This window comes from Chrysochloris asiatica, unplaced genomic scaffold (genome assembly GCF_000296735.1).
Source record: "Chrysochloris asiatica unplaced genomic scaffold, ChrAsi1.0 scaffold00262, whole genome shotgun sequence".
Lineage (NCBI taxonomy): Eukaryota > Metazoa > Chordata > Mammalia > Afrosoricida > Chrysochloridae > Chrysochloris > Chrysochloris asiatica.
In genome coordinates this window covers 1,248,905-1,264,700 of record NW_006408780.1, presented here as the reverse complement: position 1 = coordinate 1,264,700, position 15,796 = coordinate 1,248,905, and the positions used below count along the sequence as shown (strand labels likewise).

The 15,796-nt window shown below is 48.3% G+C and overlaps 1 protein-coding gene across 1 annotated transcript in view; it reads right to left on the bottom strand.

Moving 5' to 3' along the window:
• Nucleotides 1–15,796, bottom strand: part of LETM1 (leucine zipper-EF-hand containing transmembrane protein 1) — a 42,935-nt gene that overhangs the window by 13,196 nt on the left and 13,943 nt on the right. Inside the window, exons 4-6 of the mRNA XM_006874104.1 lie at nucleotides 11,737–11,880; nucleotides 8,989–9,126; nucleotides 7,216–7,419 (exon numbers count right to left, since the gene is read on the bottom strand). Of these exons, the coding sequence (XP_006874166.1) occupies nucleotides 7,216–7,419; nucleotides 8,989–9,126; nucleotides 11,737–11,880 (486 nt within the window). The remainder of the gene's footprint in view (nucleotides 1–7,215; nucleotides 7,420–8,988; nucleotides 9,127–11,736; nucleotides 11,881–15,796) is intronic.

Genomic DNA, 15,796 nt, shown 5'->3' with positions numbered 1-15,796 from the left:
TCTGCTTCTGTGAAGCTAACAGGCTTGGAAACCCCAAGGGGCAGCTCTACTCTATCCTATATGGTCACGATGAGCCAGAATCGAGGACTACTGAGTAAATAGGAGAAATGAAGTCTTGATACACGTTACTATATGGCCAGAGCTTGAAGACATGATGCTTCAGTGAAATAAGGCCATCACAAAAGGACACATACTGCATTACCTCACCTACAAAAAAAGATAGGAAAAGGCAAATGTATACAGACCAAAGTTGAACTGTGGTTACTAGGGGCAGGAGGGGGCTGATGATGATGGGAAAAGGCACATTGATTAGGGGTACAGTTGCACAGTGATTACTATACATGCTGCTAAATCAGTTGTACAGGTGTAAAAAGCTGAAATGGCAAAAGTCTGAAACCACTTTTTTTACGGTAACAATGGAAAAAAAAAAAAAAAAGCAGCTGCTAAAGCTGCTTACATACAAACACCTTGAGGGATTTCATTTCTTGGGTCAGGGGTTTAGGGTCATGTTTTCATGGGCCATCCCAGTTAATTGGCCTAATAACATGTTATAGGGCTTCAATTCTACCACCTTAATTCAAAGCCCAGTGCCCGGGCTCTGAAAAGCTTACAAGCATTCATCCAAGGCACACCAATTGGTGTCTGTCCATCCCCTGGAACAACAGAGGACAGAGGAGTCAGGAACAAGAGGAGAATCTGTCTGCCCACTCTTGCACCAGCCACCATGTCCATAACTGCTATGTCTGAACCCACTGTTGCTGCCACTGTGTCAATCCATCCTCTTGAGGGTCTTCCTCTTTTTTGATGACCGTCTGCTTTACCAAGTATGATGTCCTTCTCCAGGGACTGGTCCCTTCTGATGTCATATGCAAAGTGTCAGAGATGAAGTCTCGCCATTATGGCTGCTAAGGAGCAATCTGGCTCTACTTTTTCCAACACACATTTGTTGGCTCTTCTGGCAGGCAGTCCATGGTGCTTTCAGTACTCTTCACCAACACCAGAACTCACATGCATCCGTTCTCCTCTGCTCTTCCTTATTCATTGCCCTGAGATAATCTTTACACCGTAAACCAAACCCATCCCCTGAAGTCTTCTTGAAGCTAAGCACTTTAGTTTAGGTTAACTGATAAAAATGTCCGTCTTTTCAGACCTATCTTTATGAGATCAACGTGAACAGAGCAATTAGGATGGTTAGATCAGCTTCTTCTTAGGGGGCAGTGAGTATATGTCCAGGGAGTGGAGGAAATGCAGAAAAGGAGGGTGAGGGTGGTGGTACAACCTGAAGAACGTCATCACCGTCAGGAGTTGTGCACAGAGAAATGGTTGAACTGCCGTACATTTTGCTGTGACTACAAGTACTGTCAACAACAACAACCTTATGGAGTAGTTTCACTGATGCACATGGGGTTTCTAAGGAGCTCTGGTAGTGTACTGGTTACAAGTCGGGCTGCTAACCTCAAGGTTAGCAGTTTGAAAACGACCAGCTGTTCCGCGAGAGAAAGATTGAGGCTTTCTGCTCCCGTAAAGATTTACAGCCTCGGAAACCCTAGTCACGGTCACTATGAGTCGAAAGCGACTGCACAGCATTCCACCACCACATCCGTGGGGTTTCTGAGTCGTAGTCTGCGGGATGGCAAGTTTTATCAAGTTTGTTGCTTTTCATGAAGCACAGTCATGTTCAACGGTATGGATCTACCACCATGGAACTATTGGCCTACTGACGAACATCTACTACACAACTTTTGCTAATTCAACGTTTTACATCTCGACAGCACTTACAATAACCACCTGTGCAACCCTACCGTTAATTAATACGATTTTCCCATCATCGCTATCCCCCTTGCCTCACTTCCTCCACCTGGTAACCACTAATAAACGGTCGCTATACAATTACCTTTTCTTGTCTTTTTATATAAGTGAGGTCATACACTATTCTGTCCTTTTGCAAGGGACTTATTTTGCTCAGCACAATGTCCAGTCACTGTTGAGCTCCCCACATGGTCTCCAGTGACAACGTGTGTGAGGCAGTGGTCACCTGGCCCAGATGCAAGCCCCAGCTAAGTACATAGTGTCCCATGTCACGGCCTGCTGACATGGGAGTCGGGCTCCTCAGTGTGGCTGCAGCAGACACCTTTTTCTGGTCCCCTGGCTTTTGTTGGGGCTGTTTTATCTGCACTCATTAGAGTTTCTGAGTGGCTGGTTTCTTCCACTCCAAGTAGATCAACGAAGCAAAAAGAAAGCTCCAGAATCTGGACACTGTTGCTTCTTAAGTCAGCCTCCTTCGTTCTGTGGGTCTCGCAGGCCAGGTCCAGGGACTCAGCAGGAGGAAGACTGAGAAGGACCTCTCTGGCTGTGACCCCATTTTATAGATGAGAATTTGAGGTGGTAACAGGCTATATAATTTGTGCAAGGTCACAAGGTAAGCAAACAGCCAGGTCAGGACTCAACCTCTAGCAGCTTGTACTCACGACTGTCTCTTCCAAGTTAGAGAGGTTGTCAGGAGACAAGGCACGTGGGATCCCCACATGAACCACCAGGGGTGAGGGGAGCATGGACCCACTGGGTTTATGTGCTGCAGTGAAATGGACCACTTGTATCTGGCCTTTCTAGCCATGGTCTTGTGACACCCACCAAATAACTGAGTGGAAGCGTGTAAATAAGGTGTATGGAACCTTTATGACGAATGAGAAAGATGGCGGACTAGGCAGGAAGGCTGTGCAGGCTCTCAGCAGCGAGGACACAGAAAACCTGACGAGACAGACACAGCAGGCAGTCCTGGAACTCTGAGCTTCAGAGGAAGGGATAGAAAAGTAGATTGAGTGCTTACTCAGAGAGCAAGTTGAACAGACAGGGCAAAAGAGGAGGTGAGTGAGGAACAGCAGCAGCCAACAGGATGTGCTGTAGCCATCTTGAGAGTTTGTGAACGCTATAGAGGTGAGAAAATGTATTCATCCTGCAGAAACCTACCTGTGGCAATGGAGACAACCGAGAGAGCAAAAGGGACCAAACAGCCAAGCTACACTGAGCCTCTACAGTCCCACCAACTGTCTTCAAATCCACTCTGCACTGTACAGGGAACAGAGAAGCTCATCTGATCACACCCAACAGGAGGCAATTAGTGAGTACCTAAAAATACACCAACACACATTCTTCAACTTAATACAAGTACCAAATCACAATGTCTAGAAAGCAACAAATTTCTGTTCAATGAAAAACAAGACAGAGTAGCTCAAATGACCAAGAGGCAGGGCTAGAAAATGCTTTTGAGGAAGAAGAGGCATTGGAACTACCTGAAAAAGAATTCAATTCAAAAGAATAATATTGAGATACATACAAATGTTTCACAGAAAGCTTGAAGAAAACAAGGAAGAAATCCGAAAAGTGCTACAGTAACAATCAAACAAAATAGATACAGCATTGGAGACAATACAAAAACTGCAAACAGAAATCCAGGCAATCAAGACTAAGCTCTCAGAAATGGACAACACACTGAAAGGGCAAAGGCGCAGAACTGAATACATGAAGCCAGAATTAGCAAGCTGGAAGAGAAATCTCTCAATATTAGTAAACTAGAAGAAGAATCAGAAAAAAGAATGAAAAAAAATCTCAGGAAAGCCTAAGACTCACGTGGGACAAACAACGTAAGTTGTTCCATGGGAGATCGAAATTCCACAATAGGAAGAGACAAAGAAAACCACAGAAAAGATAGCTGAAGCACTGCTGGAAGAAAATTTTCCTAACATGAAAGATAAGCATTCAAGAAACTGAACAAACCCCAGGCAGGATAGATTCCCAAAAGAAAATCATCAAGACATATCATAGAATCAAACTCTTCCAAAGCAAAAACGACAAGGAGAAAATCCTGAAAGCAGCTTGGGGAAAATGAAGAGTTACCTACAAAGGAAAACCAATAAGATTAAGTTCTGACTTCTCAGCAGAAACCATGCAGGCGAGAAGGCAACGGGGAGACATATACAAAACTCTAAAAGAAAACAACTGCCAACTAAGGGTCATCTACCCAGCAAAACTATCCTGAGAGTGAAATTAGAACTTTTCCACATAAACAGAAATTAAAGGAATTTGTAAAAAACAAGTGAACTTTACAAAAAAAATACTAAAGGAAATCCTTTGGATTGAGAAGCAACAACAGCGGACAACGATTGTACACTGGCATACATGCCTGCACCACCCAGAATTCAATGCAGATGTAGAAGTATCTAGAGTAAAACACAACTACAAGACTTAAGTTAGGGAATCAGAGATATCACTCTATAATAAAGACAACTACAGAGCACAAAGTGGGAAACTATAGTTACAGAATACCAAATGTCGAGGAAGTCAAGCAGATTTCAAGATAAAACAGACTGTTTTAATATTTGGGGAAGAAACTGATAAATTTGGTAACCTCAAAGAAAGCTGAGGTTGGCCCAGGATCGGACAGTGTTTCGTTCTGCTGTGCATGGGGTCGCTATGAGTCGGTTCCGACTTGATGGCACCTGACAACAACAACAAAGAAATATAACACACCTTCACATCAAATTAAGAAAAGGAAAATGCATGAAGATTTGGTAAACATTGAAACTATGAAGAAATTGACAAGGATCCCTTATGAGGGGATTGGTCAGGTCTGCTCTCCCACTAGGCCTACAGTGAGCCATCAGAGATGGAAAGGGGTGGGAGATGGGTGTGGCATGTGTCCTTTGTGAAGGGAAGCCTGCAGACCCAGGGGATAGACAGACAGCTGTAACACAGAGACCACGAGCAGCAGCAACAAAGCCAGGAGATTGGAGTGAGACGGTGCAGTGTGTTTCCCAGTCCACGATGTAAGAAAGCTGAGCACCTTCAGTTAGGCGTGCTGGAGGAGCGGGGTGCACTTGTCCACAGAGCCACCTCAAGTCACTATCAGTGGAGCTGCTCACCGAGAGGAAGGCAGAGCAAGTAAACCCAGAGGCGCTTTGAAAGAAGAGCCAGATGGTCTACTTCTAAAACATCACAAACTGAAAAGCCTGTGGAGCCCAGTTTGACTCCAACACACACTGGCATCAGGGGTCACTGGCATCAGGAGTCAATTTGAGCGCAGCTGGTGGTGACTGGTACACCACAGATGGCCCCAAGCATTCCATGAGGCAGACGCAGCACGCTGGCAGTCCAGTCAGCTTGTGTTTTATCACCGTCCACTGCAGTCGCTCCCAGGCGCACTGCAGGCGTCCTTAGCCTCCACCTCTCCTGAGTTAGCTGGCCCTTTCCATGAATGTAATCAGCATGTAGTGGTCTTTCTCAAGACCAGCCCTTCTGGGACTGGGCACCAAGGCTCCTGGTACACCACTCCAGGGAGTTCGTGGTTCCAATGATGGGTTGTTCAATGACACTGACTCTTTGTAAAGCTGGTAGTTGGCATCTCCTGTGATAAAAAGCAGGTACCCTGAGAATCAGTGTGGACCAGGAACTGATTCCAAGGGATGAGAATTGTAGACCCATTGGGTACACTGACCCCACTGACTGGAGGTCACTTCCTGTCACGACACTGGTTGAACCTACATCTCAAGAAGCGGCCTGATGGTTGCTGGACAGGAGGCAGGGTCAGTCAAGCTGGGTGAGGAGAGAACGTGGCTGTTACAAAGACTACGCCTCACTTCCAGGCTCCTAGATTTAAACGGTGCCATCAGAAATGCGGGACAATGTCACCAGGGAGGTACTCACTCCTTAATCAGCCACAGAGACCAAAGAGGCAGCACCTGCCCAGGGACAAAGCTGAGAAGCAGGAAGGGATAGGAAAGAAGGACAAATGGAAACAGGGACCAGAGAGAGGGAGCAGGAAGAGTACTGTCGTTACACTGTGGGAACTGCAATAGATGGCAAGTAAAAAAATGTGAACTCACTGCTCTGTAAGCTTTCACCCAGCCACAATCAAAGGTGAAAAAGCAAGAAAACAAAAATCACTGGGCTGAAAATATGCCTCAAACAAACTTTGGTAAAAAGAAAAAACTGAACTTCTCATTAATTCATGTTGAAATGTAACGGGTTGAAGGATCCCCGCTTGTGTTCTTCCCAGAGCCTCAGACTGAAACCTTCTTTGCAAACAGGGTCTCTGCAAATGTAGTGAACATGAGGTCACACAGAGGGGGGGTGAGCCCCGGTCTCTTTATGACTGCTGTCCTGAGAAGAGACATGGACAGAGACACACACAGGGAAGACGGCCAAGTGATGACAGAGGCAGAGACTGGTGTGATGCAGCCCCAATCCATGGAGAGCCTGGGGCCACTGGGAGCTGGGAGCAGAGCTTTCATTTCTGACACGGCCTGGGAAACGAGCACACGGGCCAGAGCAGTTCGAGAAGCAGATGCTCTGTAACAGCCAGGCCGAGCCGGGGTGAGGAACATGGCAAGGCCAGTGCACTTCAGGAGTGGCTTGGGATTAGTACCGAGCCACGGTTGACTTCCTAGTCTCTCTTACCCAGGACTCCCAATGTCCTCCTTTTTAAGGACATTATCATCTATCTGGGGTGAAAATTCATGTTCAAAGATATTGAAGGCAGCGATGTTGTTGTCAGGTGCCATCGAGTCGGTACCGACCCACAGCGACCTTATGCACAGCAGAACCAAACACTGCCCGATCCTGGGCCAACCTCACGACTGTTGCCACACTTGAGTCCATCAATGCTGCCACTTGGTTAATCCATCTTGTTGGGGTCTTCCTCTTTCTCTCTGATCCTCCACCTTACCAAACATGATAGCCTTCTTTAGCGACTGGTCCCTCCTGACAATATGTCCAAAGTATGAGAGACGACAGCATAAGCTGAGCTAAAGTATTGGTTAAATGGAATATGGCGCGTCAGGCAGCCATTTAGGGTTCCAGTGACTATTTAGTGACAGGAATGATTTTGCATAATGTCCCGTGGAGTGAAAGCATCGCACAGACTATATGATTCCAACACGAATTTCAACACACACACACTCAAGCACACAAATGCTCAGTCACATAGCCACAAATACACACTCAAACCCATGCACATGCAGAGAAGCACACTCACTCTCCCACACGCGCACACATCACCACACACGTATGAAGCAGAGTGGGCGGAAACGTACATGGCTGACGGTCAGGATCCTGGGATGCCAGTAATTTTTTTTCATTCTTTCCCAGATTTTCTACAAGGAGGACGTGATGCTTTCGAATGAGAAAACGGAACACATGGAAGGCGAGGAGGGTCCCTACCTTGTCGTCAGCCTTGATGGAGCGCAGTCTCATGGTAAGCTGGAAGCGCAGGAAGTTGTTGGTGCCGATGGACTGCAATTCCAGCAGTTTGCACAGCGCCACCAGCTGTGGCCGCGTGAGGTTGTCCAGGGTCAGTTCATCTTCAAATAATTTAGAGAAACGCAAGATTTCCTCATTGCTGGGTCTCTCTCCAGTCTCTCGGATCTGCAAGAAAATCTGAAGCTCACCGACTGGGTTGGGGGTGTGTGTGTGTTGGGGTGTGGGGGAGGAGAGGAGGGGCTGAGGGACGGGAGTGTGTCTTCCCCAGTACCCTTTTCCATGCCCTCAAGGCAAAGCCTGAAGTGAACAAGTGCACTCCGCTTGAAGCAACCCACCCGACTGCCATCCTGGCCCTGACAGCCTCGTCGTGAACCTCCCAAGCCTGCTAAGATTTGTCCTTTGGGTCCACTCCTATTGGGGAGCCGCCTCCCATTTCAGAGACCAACCATGGAATTCTGCCACTGTGGGCAAAGGACGCAGGTGGGCTGTCTGTGAGGGACTGTGTGGACTCTGGTGTGTGCATGCACGCACACGTACACGCATGCACGCACGTGCTCAGCCTGGGCATGGGATACCCGTCCTTCCTTCCAGTATTCTGGTGTCCACGGTTTTGTCCTCTGAGAAGAGGGAAGGGCCGCACGGCTCAGCTGTCTCAAGGCTCTTTAGACAAGAGACTGTCTCCCCCCTCACCCAGTAAGCAGTACACTGATCAGGCTTTGCTAAGGGGCCAACGAAGACCCCACTGACTTAGCACATCACTGAGGGGCTCAATCCAGAGGCGCGGCATGGGGGCCTCCCACCTCCTCCCTGGGCTCAGCAGCCCCCACCTTGGTCTCTATTTCTCCTACCCCCATGGACTGGATTCTCTCATAGCCCCACCTCTCACTGTCCCTTAGCCCAGCACATTCTGACGTGTGGTGTTACCCTGCTCCCCAAATCACCCTTCGGAACCTGGGTCCTTCACTCTCACCCCACCTCCAGGGGGACCGTTGCACAGCTGAACACCCTCCCACCTGCTGCTTAAGTGCGGCTGTCCCCTCAGCGGGCACATCACCCCCAGACAGGAATCTAACAGTGTCCTTGAAGAGCCAGGCAGGAGAAGTGACACTCCTGGCGCCTCCTTGATGGAAGCAGCAACCATGACACAGACCCATGGGGGAGTCTGGGCAATTTGCCAGCCCCTGCTTAACCTTTTCCTGAACTCTAGACACACTTTTCTGACTGACTCCAGAAAGCTCCACAAGTCCCCAAACAGCTCCTCCTCTTCTGCTCACAGCCCAAAGAATACCAGTCATCTGTCCCCTCCTGCCTGGCCCTGGCTGCACCTCGGTGTGGAACAAGCTTCGTGGGGCTGCCAACGGACACTACAGGGACCTCCCTGACTGGCCTCAGATAGAGGTGGTGGAATGTTACCACCCAGCTACCATGCCCCACTCCCAAGTATAACTGGCAATGCCACGTGGCTCAGGGGCTCACGAGCACAGGGTCGGCTCTGCTGGGAGCACGCGAGGAAAAGGATCCCCAAAGCTGACACCCATCAGCAGGTCAGGTCTCCTAGCTACCGGCCTACAGGATTAGTAAACATTTGCCTGGGAGTCCCATTCTGTTAAACACAAGAAAACAGGACAGATGCGTTCTCCCCAGACAAAGCGTACTGGCGCTCGGAGGAGGGTTGGCTCCTAGCCCCGGGGGCTGGGGGCTGAGGCCGCAAGGGTGAAGGAGCATTGCCGGTACCTTCTGGAAGAATGCCGAGAAGTCTTTGGTGGCGCTCCCTTTGGCTGCTTTGTTCTTCAGGGCGATCTCCTCAATTGTGTCCTGGAGGAACTTGGCCAGCTCCAGCTTGACCCGAAGCTCCTTCTTCATCTTCTCCTCCTGCAAGGTCAACAAGATGGACGCTGGACTCCCTCGAGGCACTGGCCTGCCTGCCGGCTGCTCCCCTGTTCCCACCACCAGGGAGCCACCGTGCTGAGCTATCAGGTGTCAACAGGCAGCACAGGTGAGAGTGGTCAACAGGAGGAGATGCGCTTTACTTCTCAGCCCAGCACCCACTCCCATCTGGCAGTGCTCCCTGACATTTTCCCCGCTACTCAGGGTTTCAGAAACGTTGGCAGCAAATGCCTCCTCGGCCATGAAACCAGAAGTGGACAGGGCCTGGCTACCGTTACTGAACGTTTTGATCAAGGATTCCATAGAAGAATCCTGAAAACACAGACCAGAATAGCAAATTCTTATGGAAGCCACACTTTCTGGGAGCCGTGGAGGCTGGATGAATTACCCAAACTATTGTCCTGAGATCATTTTTGAACTTTAGACCAAAAATGTCCCGGGATGTCTTAAAACTAAACAGTAGTTTAGTTTAAATAGTTTTTTAAAAACTGTCTGCCTTGTGCATTGCACTCTTTTTTATTTTATTTTAATGTTTTATTGTGAATTATGTGATAGTTTACATGGGAGAACATTAGCTTTACATTGCCATGGTTACAATCCCCTCCATGTATCATCAACCAACCAAAGGGTATACACTACAAGCCTGCCCCTGCCGGTCATCAGCACACAGCCCCTCTCCCTCTCTGGGTCTAAAATCTCCAGCTGCTCCATCTCTCCATGTCTTCGTCTCTGCCTCCATCTCAGGCATCACTGCTTCTCTGGGTAGGGTCCCGCTCTCCGCTTTTCTCCCTTGACGGTCCCAGGGACCTCTGCTCCTAAACTGAAAAGTTAATCACTCCCCTCCTTGCTACAAAACGTCTACCTTTACATTTCCAAGCCTCACAATCAGTCCTGAAAACAATTATTCACTATTGTATCACGAGAGACCCGTCTGCATTTCCTTTCATCAGCCCCACCTAGACAGATTTGATATTACTCAGTGGAGATTCTACCTTCCTTCACGCCCTCTGAATCTAGGTTCCCTCTTGAAAGCTTGTAAGCCAGTCACTTCTTGCCTTTGTAGCCTCCCCCTGCCCCCCATTTTGGGTAGCCAATGTCCAAATTGCCCATCCCTATCTACTCTGTGTATGGAGGGGGTGGGAATGATCTTTGATGTAAAGATTTGTTCCCTCTTTTAAGCACTGTGCTCTTTTAAGAACTATCTCTATGGGATGGACAACCGGTGACAATTGCAAAGGTGAGGAAAGTGGCTTGGTGTGAGGGGCCATGAGTGTCATTCTGAGTGGGAAGAAACAACGTGGGAAAGGAGGTGGAAATAGTCACACAACACAAAGAATCGAATCGATGTCACTTAATGGGACTGAAAAATTGTGGAGCTGGTGCATGTTCTGCTGCGTATATTTTCAACAATAATAAAATAAATTATTTCAAAACAAAACAAAAAGAAAAGTTTGCTAAAACCTTTGAGGCTATAGAATCAACAAGCTTTTGTCCATAAGGGACAGAAAGTAAAGGTCTTAAGATCTACAGCCAAAGATAGTCCCTCACAGCTCCTCAATTCAGCTGTTGTAGCACCCAAGGGTGTGGTGATGTCCCTTAGACTTTACAGACAAAAACAGGCTGAGGAGGCTGGGGGCTGATTATATAGCTGGAGAAGGATATCATGTTTGGTAGGGTGGAGGGTCAGAGAAAAAGAGGAAGACCCCCAGCGAGATGGACTGACAATGTGGCAGCATCAATGGGCTCAAGTGTGGCTACAGCAGTAAGGTTGGCCCAGGACTGGGCAGTGTTTTGTTCTGCTGTGCATACGGTTGCTATGAGTCGGTACCGACTCGAGGGCCCCTAACAACAACAGGGGTTCATAAGGAAGCGCAGTGGCTCCAAAGAAAAAGCAATGGGCTATGGACCACCAGGTCAGCAGTTCAGGTCCACCAACCGTTCCATGGGAGAAAGATGAGTTTTCTTCTCCCACAAAGACTTAAAGCCTCAAAAAGCCTACACAGGGTCACTGTGAGGCGGAACTGACTCCACAGCCCTTAATAACAATAACAACATAGGGGGTCTCAACCTGTGCTTTGAAAAATAGTGGTCTATAGTGGTTAGAGTAGGGCTGCTAACCTCAAGGTCAGCAGTTCGAAACTACCAGCTGTTTCACGGGAGAAAGATGAGGCTTTCTGCTCCCGTAAAGATTTATAGCCTCGGAAACCCTATACAGGGTCGGAACCAACTCCATAGCACGTCACCACCACCACGTTGTTAAGTGCTGTCGAGTCGGTTCCAACTCATAGTGACCCTATATAGGCTTTCCAAGGAGTGGCTGGTGAGCTTCAACTGCTGACTTTGAGGTTCAAACCGGCCTTGCAGTCCAGCACATTAACCCGCAGTGCCACACCAGGACTCCAACCACCACCATAGATACCACATTTTAAAACCCAATTGGAACCTGAATAGCATGAAATAATGCCAGCAAAACAGAAGGACTGGATTATGAGGAAAAACATCTAACACCTGAAACCCAATCAACAAACAAGTTGGCTATCGTAAGTAATAACTAATGTATTTGGAGGGAGCTTGTTCCATCCACATTCCGGTCACCTTGACAGACTGGGTCTCAAACGTGGACGGCAGCATGTTGGGAAACAGCTTCACAGCCACAGGAAGCAGGAACTCCATGAAAGGCACCACCACGAAGACAAGGAATGGGACCAGGCGGAAGAGGTCAGCACAAATCCGGAGAAACTGGGAAAGATGGGAGAAGAGTAAGGAGTGTGCTATGCCAAGTATAAGTTCGACCACCACTGGGACCGCCTGAGAGTGTTCAGGAAGGCGGGCAGGACATCTCCTGTCCATGGGGGACACGCTTTCCTGACCCACTCTCATGAGTCACTCGCCCCGAGGGATTTATCAGGGGCCTCCTGGGACCATGCTTGGTGGAAATCACCTGAGGCAGACGTGGGCCTGTCCCACAACAGCAGAAACAGATATCGGCCCTGGCAGCTGACAGTATGGGGGTCCTGACTGCTCAGTGTGATGGCGAGGGTACCCCCCCCCAACATGAACCTGGAGAAAAAAACACTGACCACACACTTCTGAAAAAGGTCAGATCTGAGTCTATAATGCAAAGCAATCCTTTTTCAGAAAGTCCACAGTATTTCAACAACAGCAATAAATTCACACCATTGTTGTTAGGTGTCATTGAGTTGGTTCCCGCTCATAAGGGCCCTGTATAGGTTTCTAAGGAGCAGCTGGTGGGTTTGAACCACCCACCTTGTGGTTCAAATCAACCTTATGGTCCAGTGCTTATCCTGAAGAGCCACACTGATGCCATCAGAGAAATGCAAAACTTGAAATATTCAAAGTTCCGTGGTCTGCAGCCACTAAGGTAGTTCAGCTTTCTCTCTAATGGATCAGGACTTCCAGTGGTATTACTCACAACAAGACCTTTCAGGCTCTTGCGCTGTTAGCTCCTGTGGAGTCCACTCCATAACCCCACGCAAAGATGGGACCACTGTTGATTCGCAGGGTCTTCGTTGGTTGATTTTTCAGAAGCAGACCACCAGAACTTTCTTCCTAGTCTCTTAGTCTACAACCTGTTCAGCATCGTAGTAATACACAAGCCCCCACTGACAGATCAGGCTGAGAACCTTAAGGTCAACAGTTCGAAACTACCAGCTCTTCTGCGGAAGAAAGATGAGGCTTTCTGCTCCCGTAAAGATTTACAGCCTCGGAAACCCTGTACAGTGTCACTATGGGTCAGCACTGACTCTGTGGCACATCACCACCATCACCACTGACAGATGGGTAGGGACTGCAGATGAGGGGAACTGGCTAAGAATCAAATCTAGGTCTCCCTCACGCCAAGTGAGAATTTGACCCCTGAGCCACCACTGCCCTGACTTCAAGACCACGCACACACCTTTCTTTTAACATACTTTTCACATAGCTTCAGCTTTCATAATGATTCCTATCCACACTGGTCTTTAATGGTCACAGAGTAGTGGCTTCCAACTCGAGCAGTTGGAGGAGGCATGCTTCCCTGCGTCCTCGTGCACTGACTCTTCTATTTATTGTCAAACTGGGCTCGGGGATTCCTAAAGCTTTCCAATGGTTTCTAATTCACTGCTGGCTTTATGCTCAAATGGTGCCAGAAGTAGCAGGGGAGACCTTTCCAGTTGGCTGTGGTGCACCTTTGAAACACCCCTGTTATTTTTCAGTGGCCTTTGAGGTGTAACTTACATGCCCTAACATTCGCCCAGTGTGAGTGTACAAAGCTCAATGGTTGTAAGTAAATTTCCAGACCATGAAACCATCATACTAATCTCCAGTTTCAGAACATCTTCATCACACCAGAAAGTTCCAACGTGTCCAACTGCTATCGGTCTCCATTGCCACCCCCAGCCTTAGGAAAACACTGATTTCATTTCCGTTTCTGGAAACGTGCCTTTTCTGAACATTTCCTATAAATGGAACCCTGTGAAATCTGCTGTCTTTTGCATTTGGGCAGTAGGTGGGCAGAGGCTTAGGGTTATTATACCTTCCTGATGAGTTGACGCCCTGATCACTATAAGATGATCCTCCTTCTCCCTGGTTCAATCTTTTGTTCTGAACTCCATTTTGTCTCATACCAAGGTAGCTGCTGCAGCTTTCTTCTGACGAGGGGTCAGGCTGGCATGTCTCTGTCCATCCTGACACTTGAACCCTCTTTGTGTCTTTCTGTTTAAAGATACTTGTGTCTTATAAGTGTGCTTCTTATATGCAGCATATAGCTGGTGCCTGCTTTTTTATCCAACCTGACAATCTGCACCCAAACCTACTTCCATTGAGTTGGTTCTGACTCACGGTCAACCTATAGGACAGAGTAGAACTGACCCGTAGCCTTTCCAAGGCTGCAAAACTTTACAGAAGGTCCCGTGGTGTAGCTGGGTTAGCAGAGGGCATTATTTACGACCAGTCCTAGATAAGTAAACCCTAACAACATATCTGGCATAAAAGGGCTGTTAGCAGCTGTCTCATTCTAAAAGAGTGGCTACATGGGGTGCCTTAAACAAGCACACAGTTCTCTGTTCAAGAGCCTTGCATCTAGGGGAGGCAGAGAGAGAAGCAGAGGGAAGGTTCTGGAATGGGGCGAGCGCCATGAGCCTGCTTGAATGCTGAGCATAGTGAGGATGGGAAGAGAGTAAAGCTTCTCACCTCGGCCTCACCTGCTGTGCAAGACTGCGGTCCCTGGGGGCAGACAATTCACATGGTATTGCCTAGGCAAAAAACGGTTTGCACCTGATGCAAATCAGAACCCCTGGACAGTCCAACCCGGCCAGAGCTAAGGCTGCTGCTTGCTGCACCTTTTCCCGAAGTCACAGACGCGGGTCAGGGCCATCCAATGAACCCACTGCCATTGAGTCCATTCCAACTCACAGCAGCCCTCCACAAGGCTTCCGAGACGAAAGCTCCATAGGAGCAAACAGCCTCACCTTCTCCCGCAGAGCTGACTGCTGAGTTCCACAATGCAGCTAGCAGTCTGATGAACTCCTAGTTGATCCCTCTTGCCCCTATCTTTCTGTTGACACTTTAGAACTTCTCTGGGTTAGAAATGCGGGCACCTCTGTCTTAGGCTGGGTGTTCATGGTGGCACCGAAACTTCCCTCCCACTGAAGCCTTCAGGTCCACAAGAACCAGGTCAGAGTGAGCAATGGTTTCCAAAGTGCCTCCATTCCACATTTATCCTCAGAAGCGTTTTTGTCTTTCTCCTGTGAGCATGATTAGCAAGATTTCCAACGGCACAGCACTTCTTGGCTAGTCAAAAAAAGGCTGGCAGCTTAAACCCACCCAAAGGCACCTCAGCAGACAGGCCTGGCATTGTCCTTCTGAAAGGTCACAGCCTTTAAAACCCCATGGAGCATGTGCACACCCAAGGGGGTCGCCAAGACAGCAAGCATTCAAAAGTTACAAAAGCTTAAATTCAGAACATTTCAAAAGTCTCCTACAGATCTGATGCACTTGCTTCGCGCTGTCTTGTGTGCGTTCTCTTTGCCCCTGGAATTATGATCATTTTTAAGGACCACTTTTTCTATAACCGCCAGGACTCATAACATTTTCTTCACATCCAAATGACCTAGGAGTCCCTGTTGCTATTAAGTGCCGCCGAGTTGGTTCCAACCCATAACGACCCTATACAGAGTTTCTGAGGAAGAGCTGGTGAGCTTGAACTGCCGACCTTGCAGTTCAAACAGCTTTGCAGTCTGATGCGTTAACCCACAGTGCCATACCAGGACTCCCTACAGTCAGAAAAAAATGAAGGTCCAACTCCACCCCAATTCTTTTCTTCATCCATTGTCTAGGTGGGGACCCCAGCTCGGGCACTCACTCAGCTGCTTCAACTTACTCACAATGTCCCCCTTATAGTCTCATCCTCTTCAATGAAACAGCAAAAGCACAGACCGACCCCTCACTAGGACTGGGGCTGGGGAGCGGGATGGAGCAGAAAGAATACTTAAAGGGCATGGATTTCTTGTTGGAGTGATGGAAGTGTTCTAAAGTCGACTCTGGTCGCAGTTGTACAACTCCGAATACACTAACCACCGCTGAATTGTGCACTTTAAGCAGCTGAATGAACAAACTGCATGCTCTATGCCTGGATCTCAATCAAGCTGCTGTTTAC